The 17,388-nt window shown below is 32.2% G+C and overlaps 3 protein-coding genes and 1 pseudogene across 7 annotated transcripts; all 4 read right to left on the bottom strand.

Annotated features, from left to right (window-relative positions):
- Positions 1 to 2,202: 2,202 nt before the first annotated feature.
- Positions 2,203 to 8,099, bottom strand: LOC107410366 (uncharacterized). Of its 3 annotated transcripts, none has more exons than XM_060812286.1 (2): positions 6,237 to 8,099; positions 2,203 to 2,220 (listed from the first exon to the last, which is right to left on the bottom strand). In XM_060812286.1, exon 1 carries the CDS (start codon positions 8,046 to 8,048, stop codon positions 6,684 to 6,686), a length of 1,365 nt encoding a protein of 454 aa, XP_060668269.1. In that variant the 5' UTR covers positions 8,049 to 8,099; the 3' UTR covers positions 2,203 to 2,220; positions 6,237 to 6,683. The 3 variants fall into 3 exon arrangements, with proteins under 3 accessions (XP_060668269.1, XP_048324910.1, XP_048324909.1); XM_048468953.2 differs by lacking the exon at positions 2,203 to 2,220 and adding an exon at positions 2,602 to 2,957; XM_048468952.2 differs by lacking the exon at positions 2,203 to 2,220 and adding an exon at positions 5,129 to 5,623.
- A 384-nt stretch (positions 8,100 to 8,483) lies between these two features.
- LOC107410373 (uncharacterized protein At4g26485) lies at positions 8,484 to 11,231 on the bottom strand. 2 transcript variants are annotated; one of them, XM_048469031.2, is made up of 3 exons: positions 9,239 to 11,231; positions 8,963 to 9,161; positions 8,484 to 8,841 (listed from the first exon to the last, which is right to left on the bottom strand). In XM_048469031.2, the coding sequence occupies exons 1-3, from the start codon at positions 9,843 to 9,845 to the stop codon at positions 8,580 to 8,582; spliced, it is 1,068 nt and encodes a 355-aa protein (XP_048324988.1). In that variant the 5' UTR covers positions 9,846 to 11,231; the 3' UTR covers positions 8,484 to 8,579. The 2 variants fall into 2 exon arrangements, with proteins under 2 accessions (XP_048324988.1, XP_048324987.1); XM_048469030.2 differs by having other exon boundaries at positions 8,484 to 8,844; positions 9,239 to 11,226.
- Positions 11,232 to 12,068: 837 nt separating this feature from the next.
- LOC107410368 (uncharacterized protein At4g26485) lies at positions 12,069 to 13,739 on the bottom strand. 2 transcript variants are annotated; one of them, XM_016017789.4, is made up of 3 exons: positions 12,881 to 13,739; positions 12,562 to 12,760; positions 12,069 to 12,440 (listed from the first exon to the last, which is right to left on the bottom strand). In XM_016017789.4, the coding sequence occupies exons 1-3, from the start codon at positions 13,398 to 13,400 to the stop codon at positions 12,179 to 12,181; spliced, it is 981 nt and encodes a 326-aa protein (XP_015873275.2). In that variant the 5' UTR covers positions 13,401 to 13,739; the 3' UTR covers positions 12,069 to 12,178. The 2 variants fall into 2 exon arrangements, with proteins under 2 accessions (XP_015873275.2, XP_015873274.2); XM_016017788.4 differs by having other exon boundaries at positions 12,069 to 12,443; positions 12,881 to 13,734.
- A 1,355-nt stretch (positions 13,740 to 15,094) lies between these two features.
- Positions 15,095 to 16,355, bottom strand: LOC125418308 (uncharacterized; annotated as a pseudogene).
- Positions 16,356 to 17,388: the final 1,033 nt, after the last annotated feature.

The following is a 17,388-nucleotide window of genomic DNA, read 5'->3' on the forward strand; positions in this document are numbered from 1 at the left end:
TGAGATTGATATTACATAAGCACAAATCAGTTAATCATTAATTTGAAATTTTACAATTTAAAATTTAAAAATTGTAATCTATATAAAATTTTCATTTTATAAATATGAAATTAACTATCCATATTGAATTTTTATTAATTTAAAATTAAAAATTTTTAATATTAGACTTTTAAACTTTAAATTTAAAAATTTGGCCACATAAATTATTTTTGGATACTATTTACCAATAAAAAATAGCCTATTAATTTAAAATGGACAATTTCAATATGAAGCTATTTAAATTTTAAAATGTATATACTATTATGATGAGTTTTTAATATAGGCAATAAAAGAAGACCATATAAAAATATCAATTATGATATTGAGACGTAAAAATTTAAAATTTGAAAATTTCTATTTATAAAAAGAATATTATTAATCCTAGAACTTTAAAAAAAATATTTTTAACTAAGTAAAAGTTAGGATAATAAATCATCATCATATACTCTCCTATAATAAATTAAAAAAATCTAGTTACTTCATAAATATTAATTAAATATCATTTATAAATAGTTAATATTACGATTGGTAATTAAGTTATATTTAATTGCATTTGGGTTTTAAATATGGAAAAAATAAACATAAAAATAACTAATTATTTAAGGCATATTGGACCAAAATATCCAAATTACGTTTTTTTGCTCCTAAACATTCAAATTATGATTTTTAAATAGTAATAATAAATTTAAAAATTAATCATGTAATTAGAAAAGTCTGAATAAAATTATTTTTATTGTCTGGTATATAATTACTGATTCTGAATAAAGCAAATAATATCCTTTTAAAATAACATTTATTTTTTAGAGTAAAATAAAGCATGAATAAGACTAATTATTTATTTTAAAAATAAATAAATTTTTTTTACTTGAATAAATGAGGGCATAAATAAAAATAAGTTCATAATATTTCAATTGAGAAAGGTGATAACTAAAAATATATAAGCAATAATAAACATATCATTATAATTAAACTACTAAGTACCACTATTAAGATATCATTATCATTAAATAAGTTCCATTTATAAAATAGTTCAACCAAATAAAACATAGATAGGTACTCGTCCAAATAAAAATCAAGCATATATAAAATTATTCCACCATACTTAAAATAAGTGCTAACTAAATAAAACCAATGTCTTCAACCAAAAAATTAAAAAAAAAAACCATTGACATAGATATAAAAAGGAGCTCCCAAACTCAGATTGGCGTTGAATTCCACATAACCACCTGAAACATCAAAAATAAATAAATAAACAGAAGGAATAGATTAGTGATATGCAGATGAGTTAATATTTTAGAAAGTTTCATGTTTATAAAAAGTGATGGAATACTTTAAACTTACCCATACTAATTTGTAAAATGTGGAACCCATGCTTTGATTGGAATCTTGTCTTGATCCATCAAAACCTTGCCATAACCATTGTTACCCCAACTCGGTCCCCAAGAAATTTTCACCTTCCAGTATTTAATTTTTTCCCACTCTTCCTTGTCCTCCTGGCCTTCTGCAGTATTATGGCCAGTCAAGACCATTGCATGACCATACTTTTTAGTACCATCGTGGGGACAATATATTTCCTATTTTTTTTAAAAAAAAAAAATAGTAACAGTTAACCTTTTATTTTAAATTAATATAATACTATTTAAATATATTTTATTTTAAAAACAAATATCAATAAAATTCATACATCTCCCTTATAGTCTCTGAAACTTTTGTCAACATAAAATCTGCATATCACCTAGCGGTCGGAGAGTACAACTTCTCATAGCTTACCAAAGATGTGAACGGATTGTTCCACTGTTTTTATTTTTTTATTTTTTATTTTTTTATTTTAATTTAAAAAATAATAATAATGTCAGATTAAATTTAAAAAACAATATATATATATGACCCAAAAAAATAAAAAATAAAAATTGTTGTTTAAAAAAAAAATGAAAATTATTACTATGGGTTTTGGTGGAACGTCAGTCCTGCAGCCCACAAAAGGATACTCTTGCAGCCTTGCTATTCCATTTTTAATAATATAGTCCAGTGCACTTCCTACCCCGAACTCTTTGTCTTCGTCCTTGGATTCCTTTGGGCAATAATCCAATAGGTCTTGCACCGATAAAGCAACACCTCTGGTTGTGGAAATCTCATACGCAAGTTCAATGCAATCCACCATAGAGTATGCCCAACAGATCTCTAAATTTCATTTAAAAAAAAAAAACAAAAAAAACAAAAATCATAACAATATTTCAATAATTCTATTATATAAATAACATGTAATTATTTGTCTTACATATTTTACAAACAGATTATATAAACTTACTAAAATTCCCCTCGTCGTTAATATCTCCCAGGGATCTATATTGTGCCCACTCCATATCGAATAACAGGATATTAAAATATTCTTGAATATCAAGATATTAAAATATTAAAAAATATTCTTGTATAATATATATATATTTTTTTGGCTAGAAATATTCTTGTATAATATGCGTATAGATATTGTGTTACTGAAAATGTTGCTGAAGATAGTGTTTTTTTAGGGGAGGGAAAGATTGGCGTTTGAGCAGAAAACCATAAAAATATAAATTAAATTTGCATGATTTGTAGTACATGTACATCTGGTGAGTAACTTGAGTTCTATCACCCTCACAATATTTCCAATCTTTTTGTTTCCATAATGAACCAGGAAAGTGGTATGAATTATCACGCCTTGGCTCATTAGCTTCATACTTCATATGTGTTCGCTCTTTTGGTTTTATAACACACCTTTTTCCAGCTTGAAAAAAAAAAAAAAAAAAACTTGCTTTCTATCAAAAATACATCTGTTGAGTAACTTGTACATGTACATCTGATGAGCGATATCCTTTCCCAATGCCTCTATCAGAATTTCTGATAACCTCACAAACAATTGAATTCAAAGAAATAACCACCTAAATTGAAAAAACAAAAAATATTTGATGTCATTCAAAATGTGTGGAATTCAACGCCACTCTGAGTTTAGAACATCAAGGATAACGGATTATCATTTAAATGGAGTTTTGCTATTGGTGATGATTATTTATAGGATCTGCATGTATGATAATTACTAATTGGCTTTATTTAATTATTTTTATTTTAAAAATTTAATTGGAAAAGGCAAATTTTTTTGAACAATCACTTAAATTGCTAAATAATATGTAGGCCCAATGATTATTAGTTGTGGTAACATTATTTTTTTTTTAATACAAATTGTTCAAAGAAAAAAACGAAATCACTATTAGGATAATTGATAACATGACAATTATTAATTAAATATATAAGTGAATTTTTAAAGGGCTAAGTAAATAATTTGGTGCAGATGAGAATGTTTTTAACTTTTTAAAACAAGGATAAGTAGATTTAATCATTTAATTGAATTATATAACACATAAAATCTATTATATAAATACATATGGTCTAACAATTCTAAGTAATTTCAACCCATTTTTTCAAATTGAGGACATCCTAAATAAGCTTTATTAGCTATTTAAATTGTCAAATAACATGTAAATTCACAACAATAATTATAAATAACATTGACCACGGAAAATAATATCTTAATAAAAAGAAATCGATTAATCATTGTATCTATAAATTTAAAAGTTAAAAATTGTAATTTAAATTTTAATAAACTTTGCTACATTGGTGTTACCAACGTATTTTTTATTCAAAATAAAAAAAATGATTATAAAGAGCATTAAAAAAAAAAGGCCATAATTTCCAAATGTAAATGCTATAAGTCACATCGTCAACTTATCATGGTTATTATTCATTTTGAGTAGAGCCGTTGGCAATGGTGTCCCTATGTTACTAGTACTAAACATATTTTTTATTCAAAATAAAAAATGATTATAAGTAGCACTCCCAAAAGAAAAAGGCCATAATTTCCGAATTTAAATGCTACAAGTCACATCATCTACTTATCTTGGTTACTATTTATTTTTTTATTATTATAATATTTTTTTCCCATTTAATACTTTACATTTATAACTTTTAATCATAAATATATAAATATAAATGGTTTGTCAATAATTGGTTATTATTTATTGTTATCAATATTATTGTCGTTGCATTATTGCATTATTACTTTAAAATGGTTTCTTCTTTACTCTTAATTGTTATTAAAAAAAGAAAATCAAGATTAGTCCGAACAACATCTAGCCATTGTTATATATATATATATATATATATATATACACATATTGGGAAAACCATTGTTACATTAAACATTTATTTTCCCTTGTAAAACGGTCTCCCATGTCCCCAGAACAAACATAACCTGATATTTCTATACAATATTAATTTCCAACCTAATTAAGTCTTCTTCTATGCGGATAGATAACATACATTATTGGATTCAATGTCTCATTTTTCAGGCGTTACTGTTTTAAAGGTAAATAAAGTAATGCTATGAGGTAGGTTCTAATTGATGATTGGATTGTTTTTATGATCACTAATAATTTTATTTTATTTTACTAAACCAACATTTTTCAATATTTATTCCAATGGTTAGTTTTAGATTATATATATATATATATACATGTGAGTAATACTAGAAGTATTAACCAACAGTATCAACTAGCCTTTGATAATGTGACATAATTTATTTGTTATTAAAATTTTAATCTACTTTAAATATGGATAATCAAATCTTTTAAAAAATAAATACAATTAAATAAAAGTCAATAATATAATAATATTTTATCATCTGATAAATATTTTAATAGACTAATTGATATCTATAATATTATCCTATAAAGGAAAATATTTGTTCATATCTTGCACAAGCTAAATTAATACAAGTACATCCTGGTCCAATTTGATAGCCATTTGTCATGGGCAACTTGCTTCAGTGTTTTTTTTTTCATTTTTCAATTTTATTTTATTTTATTTTGGGTCTATCTCAAAATTTTATGCATTTGAATTTTACATACTATAGGAAATGAGGGCAAATTGGCATAAATAAAATAAACTTATAATTTGCACTCATTAATTAAAATAAATAATAATTAATGAAGCATGATTTAGTGTTCAAAGTTAAATCTTGCTAAATCTATAACTTCCCGTGTTCTACTGTTCCATGACTTAAAAAGGAAAATTAAATTAATAAATTCGGTCAAAACACAATATGAGAAACAGCTACTGAATTTAGAGAGAAAAAAAAATGCAGATGAAAAATTTTAGGAAGACATCTAACAAAGTCCTACTCTATCATGTCCTGATCTTTCAACAACTTTAACTCGTTGATCAAAGCCATGAGACTTAGCATGAGATGAAGCCCCATTCTCTACAGCCTTGTTTGCGGTTCGTGAACCTTGCTGGCTTCCTCATCTCAGCTGTTTCTTCCTTATTACCAATTAACAACCTCACTGCCTTCTCAACCTCCTCTCTCCACAACCTCTATCCCTTGCGACCCACTATCTCCATTATTTCACTCCCAAAGAAACACCAATTCTGAATTATTATATTTGTATATGTGTGTATATATATATTGCAGATATATATGTAGTGATTTGAATACTGCGAGTTGGCATTGGTTTTCAATTGGTGGTTGAACTTCATCTTGTGATTGCTATTACTGTGCAAATTAGAGCCATGAAATTAAAGGTTTAAATATTGCTTTTACAATGTAAACAATTCAGAAGCAAACAACATAGTGTGGTAGTAAATATATAGAAGATGACATAGGGCTTGTTCATAACTTAATCTAGTGTAGCTGAACCTAGCCAGTCCCATATCTATCTAAGCTGCTTGTATAACTTATCCTTTATTGATTTTCTAATGTCAACAAACCTTTCACAATGCCTCTATCAGAATTTCTCTTAACATATATATATATATATATATATAGATACCAAGAATTTTTTTAGTAAAAGAGTAAATATTCATATTTTTAAATAAGCTTAAAGTTTATAACTACATGCCCTATCAAACAATTAAATGCACAATCTGGATTAACCAAATGCAACAGAAACAAGCTATTCTCCTATACGCAATAATTTTCCTAATAAAACTTTACCATAACTGCTCATTCACAATTAGTAAAGAAAACGCCTCATCTGTTCAAAAACTTAATGGTTTACAGTGGCAACATGCAATCTCAACTAAGAAATAGCTAACAACTCAATTGAGATGAAAATTATGGTGAAATTATATTCAACTAAATGCAAGGTAAATGCAAATGAAATTACCTATCATTTATTGGTCAATCCGGCTGGTAGCCCCTTCATACAAGATTGTTGCTAGGAGTCCCAATCTCCAGTCTCAGGCATTTTAGCATATTCCCTTTTGATGTTCGAAACTAATTGAACTGCATTTGGGTTCAACACATCAGGAGGGATGTCGGCAATATTGGTAGTAGTGATTGTAGGAGTACTACTCTTTGCATAATTTGCAACATGCAGTAGTTAGAAAGTATGTCTTAATTCACTTCCCTTTGTCCTTTGGCAATGGAGCACAAGCAATATGACAAGAAACTTCTTCAAAATGGTCCCCAACGGAACAGCATTAATTCATAATGTTCAATCCAGAGAGACCACTTAAGATAGTCTACATCCCAAAACATACTCTCCCCTGCATCATCTTTGAAGAAGATCTTAAACAGCTAGATTCCTCTAGTTTCCTTCAACCACTGGTCATCACATTTTTCTAATGGAATCCATGAATGCATCAGAGAGAACCACTTTTAGCTTGCTAAGAAAAGAATTCTCACAATCACTTACAGGAAACGTAACAGGTGACTTCGTGGCAATAAGAACAAAATTCTCCCCATTTCCCACATCTATTTGGTACAACTCACTAAAAACCTCACCAAATTCATGAACAATTATCTCATGAAAAGAACCACTTGGAGGGATGACATTTATAGCTAGAAGTCCATTATCACAAAGAACTGATCTAACAGCCAAAAGGACATGCTTCCTTACAAAATCCAAAGGGGGAGCACATACACCAGTTCTGACATCACTAGAATCTAAATCAACCATGACAACATCAAATTCGGTCTCAACACAATCTGAATTTTTGTCACAAGATTGATGAGCAAGTCGTTCAATATAATCCATTGCATCCCCAACCCAAATCTTGATATGTCCATCATCTTCCAGTCCAAAATACTGCTTTGCAACGCTTACCACTTGTTCATCCGCCTCAACACCAACAACCACAAAATCCAGTTGGTTTCTTAGAAATGCAAGCAAAGCCCCACCTCCAACTCCAAGACACAAACTTTTCGGCTTAAATCCACTTCGTATCCGATCCTCAATATAGCTACCAACTAGCTTAAGGCTAGCCGCCATAGGAGCTAAGTAAGGATGTACCAGAACCCCAATATCAGGCAAAAACTCAACTTCACCAATTCCTGCAGAATCGCAACCCAAACCCATCTTGGGGAGAATGGGTATCTCCGTTTGAATAAAATTGGGCATCCTCTTGAACCTCAACCGTCTCCTAAACTCCCTTTTTGGGCACGAAACCAGCTCAATTCTACCCTCAATCTCCACATCTTCAACCACCATTTCACCAACCAAAGACCCAATAAACCTCCCTAAAACCACACTGCGAACTACATTATCTTCGTAACGCAAAATGGGTATTTCGGGGATTCCATTTTCAAAGCAAGATTTGGGTGATAAAGCAAGAAAAAGAGGCTTCAAGCTCACCTCGAGTCCGCTCTGTAACGACTCGTCGTTATCCACGGGACGGCGGTAAAATTCTGGTGGACTACTATCATTGATGGGTAGGTTTCCGACTAGAATTAGACGGGAAATTCCAGGCGAGTTGTGGAGAAGCTGGAAATGACCCGATTCGGTGGAGAAGATCCAATCGGACTCGCGGCGTTTGGGGACGAACATAGCGGCAACTCGAGGTGATTTGAGGGGGTATATCGGTGAGTCAAGGACGGATATTCGAAGGAGTGAGTTGGAAAGAGAAGGGTTGGGAAAGGTGAAGGAGATGAATCGAGATGGAGCAATAGTTTCGAATGTGGATTTGTCCAGCGCCATTGTTTTCAAACATTTCGTTCGCTACCCTTTAACAGTTTGAATTTATAAATAAAAATATAATTTTTACATTTAAATATACGTACAAACTCGTTTTATATATAAAAAGAGTTTATTTTATTTGATTTTTCTTTATTTTTTTTTTTTAAGTGCTTAATTCTGATAGGTCCACTATCTGTTTGTGAAAAAAATAAAAAAAAAAATAAGTTGAAAAGGTTAGAAAGTTACAAATATGTCATCCATTTTGCAATCTTTTTATAGAATTTGTGCTAAAACTTGTCACTTTTATGAGGTATATATGCATCTAGTCCACTTTAACTAAAGTTTAGCACCAATTCTTATAACTTTAATTTTACTCCCAAGATTCTTATGACTTTATTTTTATAGTAAAGTATCATTAACGATAATGGAGGAGGCACAAAGAGAGAAAAAGCATGTCATTTTCATAAGTATTTGAGGTATAAATATAATTCAAAAGCTGATGAGTCTTCATTTTTCAATAAACTAACGGATTAAAGTTGTAATATTGATTGATTAAAAGCCAAATTTATAGGTTTTGCTGGGTTTACAATTGAAGTTTTTGTCACCACCAAAACCATATTTGGTGTGATATCCAGGATAGTCCCTAAAATTGAACGGAACTTCCTCAATAAGTCGGAGACCAACGTTTGAGGCCAAAACTTGAATGTTCCATCGTTCAAAGAAGCCCCGGCATTTATGTGTCACATGAATTTCTCCTCCTTTCTTTAACATCTTTTTAGCATTCTCCAAGAACAACACTACAAGCATTTGGTGCCTACTGCAAACAGATTATAATTATCAAAACAGAGAAGGTTTAATTATAATACTAATTAAATTTTAAGAAACCAAAATGATCGTAGAATTATTAAATAATTTGTAAAAATATTGATATGTACCGGAGCTGGGATTCCGTGGATTCATCTTTAAAGAAGCCAGCATGTGGGAAATTGAAAATGATTCGATCGAACAGCATTCTACTGAGAGCATCATGTTTTGCCATTTCTGTGGCATCTATGCCATGCATGATGGTGCATCCTTTCCTCCTTAATTCATTAATATTTTCCATCGCATTCTGATAATTTCTGTATAAAAAATCTAGTGAGAAAATTTTAAGTTAATTTGCTAATTATATATTTTGATCTTTAAAAAAAAAAATAAATAAATAAAAATACCTCTAGAATCGAGAGATGTCGCGACCACGTTGGAAGCAGAAGGAGAAGACGAAGCCAAAGAAGCAGAGAAAGAGAAATCTCCTTCACCCACCAACAATATCTTGTGTTGTTGTTTTTCATCATCTTCATTGAAAATAAAATCCCTATTTGGGGTGCCCTTGGCCACCAACATATCCGAAACACATGGATAAACTTGCCTCTTTTCCTCTTCCTGATCCTCATGATCCTTTTCTATTTTGTTATCGTCATCTAAATGGTTTTGAAATCTGGTACGATAGTACATCAGCACTAGTACTGCAAGAGTAGCTAGGGCGCTCAGCGCTAGTGTTGTTGAAGCAATATTTAGCAGACAGTTGTGGCTGGTCTTGCTTGGTTTTGGTTTACTGAAAATATGGAAGTAGTCGGCCATGGTAGAGAAAGGTTGATCCATATAGCTTAGTAGACTGTTGTGGCTGCTTTTGCTTTGTTTTGGTTTACCAAATATACTGCAGTCGGCCATGGCAGAGAAAGCTTGACCCATATAGCTTAGTAGATGTTTGTGGCTGCTCTTGCTTTGCTTTGGTTTTCTAAATGTAAGGTAATCGGCCATGGCAGAGAATTGACCCATATTGCTTCAGAGTTCAGACACACACATATAGGTGACAAAGAAGGAATATATCAGTTGAGTACTAGAGAGTAGAATATATATATATATATATATATTGGTAAAAAACTAGTAGTATCTGTTCTTCCCTTGGGTCTTTGGTAAAGTAGAAAACACAGAGGAAGAGAGAGTGGAATATGATTTTCACGAAAAGAGGGGGAAAAGAGAAGATAGCGGGGATATGATGGGCAGAATTTTAAATGTTGATTGTTGTGATTGGTGTATGCAAAGTAGTTGGTTGGTGTAATAAGTATTAGTTAATTAACTGCAGCAAGCAAACAAATCTTTATTTTTCTTGAAAATTTGGAAAAGAAAGTCTTGAAATGGTTACATAAGTCTTGAAATGGTTACATTTTGCCACTTCCCTGGGCACGCATGCCATTGTCATCCAAAAAGAAAGAAGAAACAACAGCATCATGTGGAATTTTTTTTATTTTTTTTTAAAGTATTGGAAATCTTACGGATTGCTGTTTGAGAAATTTGAGAAAGAATCGTATTTGGTAAGAAGGAAAAATAGAAAGAAAAAGAAAGAAAGGAAAAGAAAATAGAAGGATCTGGAAGCTTCTTGATTTTCTGAATACTGAATAGACTTCTATGACTATGCTTAGTGACATTTTTGTAGTAGAAGCTTGCTCTCCTACATATAACCAACTTTCTTTTCAACTGAGATGCTAACGTGGCACAACAAATATAACTGAGTTGCTGACTAGGATTAACAAACAACATCTAACATAACAGCATTGCACCCTATCATTCTCCCTAAAAACTGAAGTTTTCAGAACAATAAACTTGAGTTTGCTGAAACAATGTAAGTGCCCCCTGAATATAGTAAACAATGAAGTTTAATTCAGATATTCAGCACCTTTTAAGTCTGGAATGAAGGTAGCGAAAACGAGCTGTGCACAATGGTTTATAAACAAATCAGCTCCTTGTCCTTCTGTAGGCACATCTCGAAGACCTTATTTTGAACAAAATGGAGATCGATCTCAATGTGCTTAGTTCTATGATGCACCACATGATTACAAGCTATGGCAGCAGCAACTTTGTCAGTCCATGCAATTGGTGCTGGAAAATGAAGTTGAAATTCAGAAATCAAGTTCGTTATAGCCAGCACAATTCAGCTGTTACATGTGCAACGGACCTGCACTCTGCCTCCGTGCTGGATCTAGCCACAACTGCTTGCTTCTTAGATCTCCATAAGTTTAGGGCTTAAAAATACTGGATAGACACTTGTGGAACACCTGTCATTGCTATCACTAGCCCAATCTGAATCTCCAAAACCATGGATACACATTTTGGTTGAAGCTTGAAACAGTAGACCATGACCGATTGTTACTTTCAAGTAGCTCAGTAGCCTTTTGCAACCTTCCAAATGTGCAGAAGTTTAATCAAATGGAATGATAGAGATCCGTACGTTTTGTCATTTGGATATATGACAATTTTAATATATTACAAAATAAATTAATCTCAGTCGTTAACTAAAAATGGAATAATTAATTAGCATAACATATTAAATTTATTTAAAAAAACAAAAAATTGTATTATGTTAAACCATGTTTCAGCGTAAAAAAAAAAAAAAAAAAAAAAAAAAAAAAAAAATCAATGTATGGAAAGAAGGCCGAAGCCTGAACCACCTTTTATCGGAGAGGACTGGGTCTTTAACTTTAACAGTGAAAAGAACCCAAGCCCAATTAGAGCCCATTTTTAATTGGATTCAATTGGATTCATTGTGAGACCATAACTAAAGGGGTAAAGTGGATCCCCAACATTCATTGGAAGTTGGTCAAGTGTTTTGAACCAAGTTCTTGGTAGCTTCCCAGTGAAGCAACAATCACCAGACAGAACACCGGCAATGCCATGGCCTTTAGTGGCAGGTAACCATGCAGCAACCAAAGCATCAATGCTCGGAGGATGGGGCTCGATGACGAGAGGATGACCGGAGACGAGTAACACCATGCACTTGACTCCCCCACATGCGTAAAAAAGGTACAAATATGTTATCTATTTTGGAATCTTTGTTCCAGAATTTGTGCTAAAAACCTGTCATTTTTATAAGTTATATATGCATGTAGTCCACTTTAATTAAAGTGATAAAGTTAAGCACCAATTCTCATAACTTTATTTTTAGTCCGACGATTCTTATAACTTTTCGTACATATCATTAACAGAAATAGAGAGGCACAAAGGGAGAAAAAGCATGTCATGTTCATGTGTATTTGAGGCATCAATTACAACTGAAAAGCTCATGAGTTTTAATTTACAATAAACTAATGTATTAAGGCTGTAATATTGATTGATTAAAAGCCAAATTTGTAGGTTTTGCTGGGGTTACAATTGAAGTTTTTGTCACCACGAAAACCATATTTGGTGTGATACCCAGGATAGTCCCTAAAATTGAATGGAACTTCTTCTATAAGTCGGAGACCAACATTTGAGGCCAAAACTTGAATGTTCCATCGTTGAAAGAAGTACGAGCATTTATGTGTCACGTGAATTTCTCCACCTGCCTTCAACATCTTCTTAGCATTCTCGAAGAACAACGCTACTAGCATTTGGTTTCTACTGCACGTAGATTATAATTATCAAAACATAGAAATTTTGATTATAACACTCATTAAATTTTAAGAAATTAAAATGATAGTAGAATTATTAAATAATTTGTAAAAATATTAACATTTACCGGAGCTGGGATTCAGTGGAATCATCTTCAAAGAAGCCAGCATGTGGGAAATTGAAAATGATTCGATCGAACAGCATTCCACTTAAAGCATCATGTTTTACCATTTCTGTGGCATCTATGCCATGCATGATGGTGCATCCTTTCCTTCTTAATTCATTAATATTGTCCATGGCATTCCGATAATTCCTGTACAAAAAATCTGTATATATATATATATATATATATATCGTCGTGAGAAACATTTAAGTTAATTTTCTAATTATATATTTTGGTCTTATAAAAAAAACAAAAAGGTCTTCGAGTAGGGCTATTTATATACCTCTAGAATTGAGAGATGTAGCGACCATGTTGGAAGCAGAAGGAGAAGACGAAGCCAAAGAAGCAGAGAAAGAGAAATCTCCTTCACCCACCAGCAATATCTTGTGTTGTTGTTGTTGTCTTCCATCACCTTCGTTGAAAATGAAATCCATATTTGGGGTTTTGCTGACCACCAACAAATCCGAAACAGGCGGATAAACTTGCCTCTTTTCCTCTTCCTGATCCTCATGATCCTTATCTATTTCATCATCTAAATGGTCATCAAATCTTGTACGATAGTAGACCAGCGCTGATACTGCAACAGTAGCCAGGGTAGTCAGTGCTAGTGTTGTTGTAGTACTATCTAGTAGACGGTTGTCGCGGCTCTTGCTTGGTTTTGGTTTACTAAACACACGGTAGCAGTCGGCCATGGCAGAGAAAGGATCATCCGTAAAGCTTGGTAGACCGTTGTGGCTGCTCTTGCTTTGTTTATGTTTGTCAAATATACTATAGTCGGCCATGGCAGAGAAATGTTGACCCATATTGCTTCAGAGTTCAGACACACACCTGTATGTGAGAAAGAAGGAAGATATCAGTAAAGTACTAGAGAGTAGTGTATGTACATATATATTCTTTTTTTTGGCTACAAGTTCTTTCCTTAGGCCTCTGGTAAAGTAGAAAAGAGAGAGGAAGAGATAGTGGAATATGATTTTCTCCCAAAAAAAAATAATAATAATAATAAACGAAAAGATAGTGGGATCCGATGATGAGAATCTTAAATTCTGATTGTTGTGATTGCTGTATGCAAAGTGGTTGGTCGGTGTGAACTGTAGCAAGAAAACAAACCCTTTTCTTTTTTTTTTTTTTTTTTTGGGTGCTGCTACAAGTTCTTTCCTTAGGTCTCTGGTAAAGTAGAAAAGAGAGAGGATGAGAGAGTGGGATGTGATTTTCTCCAAAATAATAATAATAATAAAAGAAAAGATAGTGGGATATGATGATGAGAATCTTAAATGCTGATTGTTGTGATTGGTGTATGCAAAGTGGTCCGTTGGTGTGAACTGTAGCAAGCAAACAAACTTTATTTATTTATTTATTTTTAAATGCTCAAAGCAAGCAAACAAACCTTAAATTTGGAAAAGAAAGTCTTGAAATGGTTGCCTAGGCACCCATGCCATTATCATCCAAAAAAAAAAAAAAAAAAACAAAAAATTGATATCATGTGGAATTTTCTTTTTCTTTCTTTTTAAGTATTGAAAATCTTAAGGACCGCTATGAAGAAATTTGAGAAAGAATCGTGTCTGGTAAGAAGGAAAAATAGAAAGAAAAAGAAAGAAAGAAAAGAAAATAAAAAGATCTGGAAGCTTCTTGCTTTTCTAAATACTGAATAGACTTCCTTACTTCTATGACTATGCTTATAGATATTTATACAAAAAGATAGAAGCTAAGTCTCCTACACATACCCAACTTAATTTTCAACTGAGATGCTAACGTGGCACCACAAGTATAACTTAGTTGCTGACTAGGACTAACAAACACAACGCCTAACATCACAGCAACGCACCTTATCATTTCCCCTGAAAACTGAAGTTTTTAAGAACCATAAAAAGAGCTTTGCATAATGGTTTTGTGAACAAATCAGCTTCTTGTTCTTCTGGAGGCACGTATCCAATTTCCATGAATTTCTCTAAGACTTATATCTGGAACAAAATGGAGATCGATCTCAATGTGCTTAGTTCTCTGATGCACCATATAATTACAACCTATGGCAGCAGCACTTAAGTTGTCAGTTCACAGAGTTGATGCTGGAAAATGAAGTTGCAATATTTCAGAAATTAAGTTACTCAGCCAGCACAATTCAACTGTTACATGTGCAATGGACCTGTACTCTGCCTCTATGCTGGAACTAACCACAACAGCTTGCTTCTTAGATCTCCATGAAATAAGATTAGTGAACCATTTATGAAACATCTGTCATCGTTACCACTAGTTCATTCTGAGTCTATATTTGGTCGGTTGGACATATGACAATTTTAATAAATTACAAATGAAATTAATCTCAGTTGTAACTATAAGTAAAAGAGTGGAATAAGTAATTAGCATAACATATTAATTTTATTAAAAAAAAAAAAAAACTGTATCTTGTTCAAAAATGTTACAATGTAAAAGACAATATCCCTCCCCCCCCCCCCCCCCCCACCAAAAAAAAAAAAAATCAATTTATAGAAAGAAGGCTGAAGCTTGAACCACCTTTTATCGGCGAGGACTGGGCTGTGAAAAGACCAAATTTCTATCCGCCCAAAATTTAAGCACAATTAGAGCCCATTTTTAATTGGACTCAATTGGATTGGCTGTGATATCATAACCAAATGGGTGTACTGGATCATAATGTGGATCGCCAACATTCATTGGAAGTGGGTCAACTGTTCTCGGAAGCTTCCCAGTGAAACCATAGTCACCAAACAGAACATCAGCAATTCCATGACCTTCAGTACCTAGTAACCATGCAGCAGCCAAAGCATCAATGCTCGGAACATGGGGCTCGATGAAGAAAGGACGACCGGAGACGAGTAACACCACGCACTTGACTCTCCCACATACATTGTTGATCACATGTGGACCAGGTTCAGCAATGGTCAGGTTTGGACTGTCCCCAAATGTCTCTGCATAATGGTGCTCCCCAACCGCAACAATGGCATATGATAAGTTATTCGATTAGACGAATTCAGAATCGGGGATTTTCGCTGTATACAATCTCTGTCTGAGGGTCTATTGCTGTTGCAATGGCACTTAGGATAGTTGTTCCTGTTTCACACAAAAATTAATATAATTTATATACACATACATATAATTTTAACTGCACATATGTATGAAAAATGTATCATATACATACCAGCAGTGTGGTTATTGCCTGTAAGTCCCTGCCAAGTCATTGTCCAACCATCACATTGGTAGCCTAAGTTGTAAGCATGGCAGCAACTATTATTTTGGATGTATTTTTGGCCAGAGGAAGTAGAGGAGAATATGCATTTTCCCATTTTTCAATAAAACAAGTGACTTCCTCACTGCTTCTCTTGCCAAATCTCTGTGAGCCTCGTAGATGTATAAATACAAGCTTGTATTATCCATAGCCAATATACAAGTTAATAAATATGTAAATAAAATTAAAGATTAAAAGCTATCATATATACCTGGCTTCCAAGCTTGTCTACAAAGGTCTGAATCTGATCAGCCCAAGGGTTCTCAAATAGACCCATAGAGAATTTGACTCTCAAAATTCTTTTAACTGTATTATTGATACGAACGCATGGGATACATTTGTTGTTAACATGGTCAATCAGAATACCAATAAACTTAGTATTATTGTATAGAACCATGATTTAAAAATATTAATTAACAAGTAATTTTAATGAATATAAGACTAAAAATATTATTCGTCAATACTTATATTGTAATTAATATCTTCGTTATATGTAGTAGTGATATGCATGAAAAAAGTGAAAAAAATAATTGTTCTTTTGTGATTACCCCTGTTGTTAAGGTGGTGACAAATAACAATGCTTACGGAGAAAATTATATGACCAACCATGCCAATGCCAGCTTGAACACTAGCAAAGACAGAATATGAGTAATTTCATTTGAATGAGGTGGGTAGATAATCTTATGAATACCTAGGGAAAATATAACCCTGCAAAATTTGCACAAATGTAAGAAAACCATACTCACTAATTTGTGAATTAGTCATCCTTGTTTCAAATGCTGATCAATAAATAATTAACAAATTTAATCTGTTAATGCGGAAAATTGATGCTGGAGAATCGGCGATTCGATAAGTGAGTAGGAATGAGAAGGGTTGGGAAAGGTGAAGGAGATGAATTGAAATGAAGCAATAGTTTCGAATGTAGATTTGTCCAGTGCCATTGCTTTCAAACATTTCGTTTACTAGTCTTAACTGTTTCAATTTACAAATAAAAATGTAAATTTTATATTTAAATATATAAGTAAGGTTCCTTGTATATACAAAACGAATTTATTTTATTTGACTTTTTATTTTCCTTTTTTTAGTGTTTAATCTGATAGGTCCATTATCTGTTTGTGAAGGGGGGAAAAAAAGTTAAAAAGGTACAAATATGTTATCCATTTTGGAATCTTTGTTCTAGAATTTGTGCTAAAAACTTGCCACTTTTATGAGGCATATATGCATGTAGTCCACTTTAATTAAAGTGATAAATTAAGCACCAATTCTCATAACTTTATTTTTAGTCCGACGATTCTTATAACTTTTCATATATATCATTAACGGTAACGGAGGAGGCACAAAGGGAGAAAAAGCATGTCATATTCATATGTATTTGAGGCATCAAATATAACTGAAAAGCTCATGAATTTTCATTTACAATAAACTAATGTATTAAGGCTGTAATATTGATTGATTAAAAACCAAATTTGTAGGTTTTGCTGGGGTTAAAATTGAATTTTTTGTCACCACGAAAACCATTTTTAGTATGATACCCAGGATAGTCCCTAAAATTG

This window comes from Ziziphus jujuba, chromosome 10 (assembly GCF_031755915.1).
Source record: "Ziziphus jujuba cultivar Dongzao chromosome 10, ASM3175591v1".
In the NCBI taxonomy this organism is placed as follows: Eukaryota; Viridiplantae; Streptophyta; class Magnoliopsida; order Rosales; family Rhamnaceae; genus Ziziphus; species Ziziphus jujuba.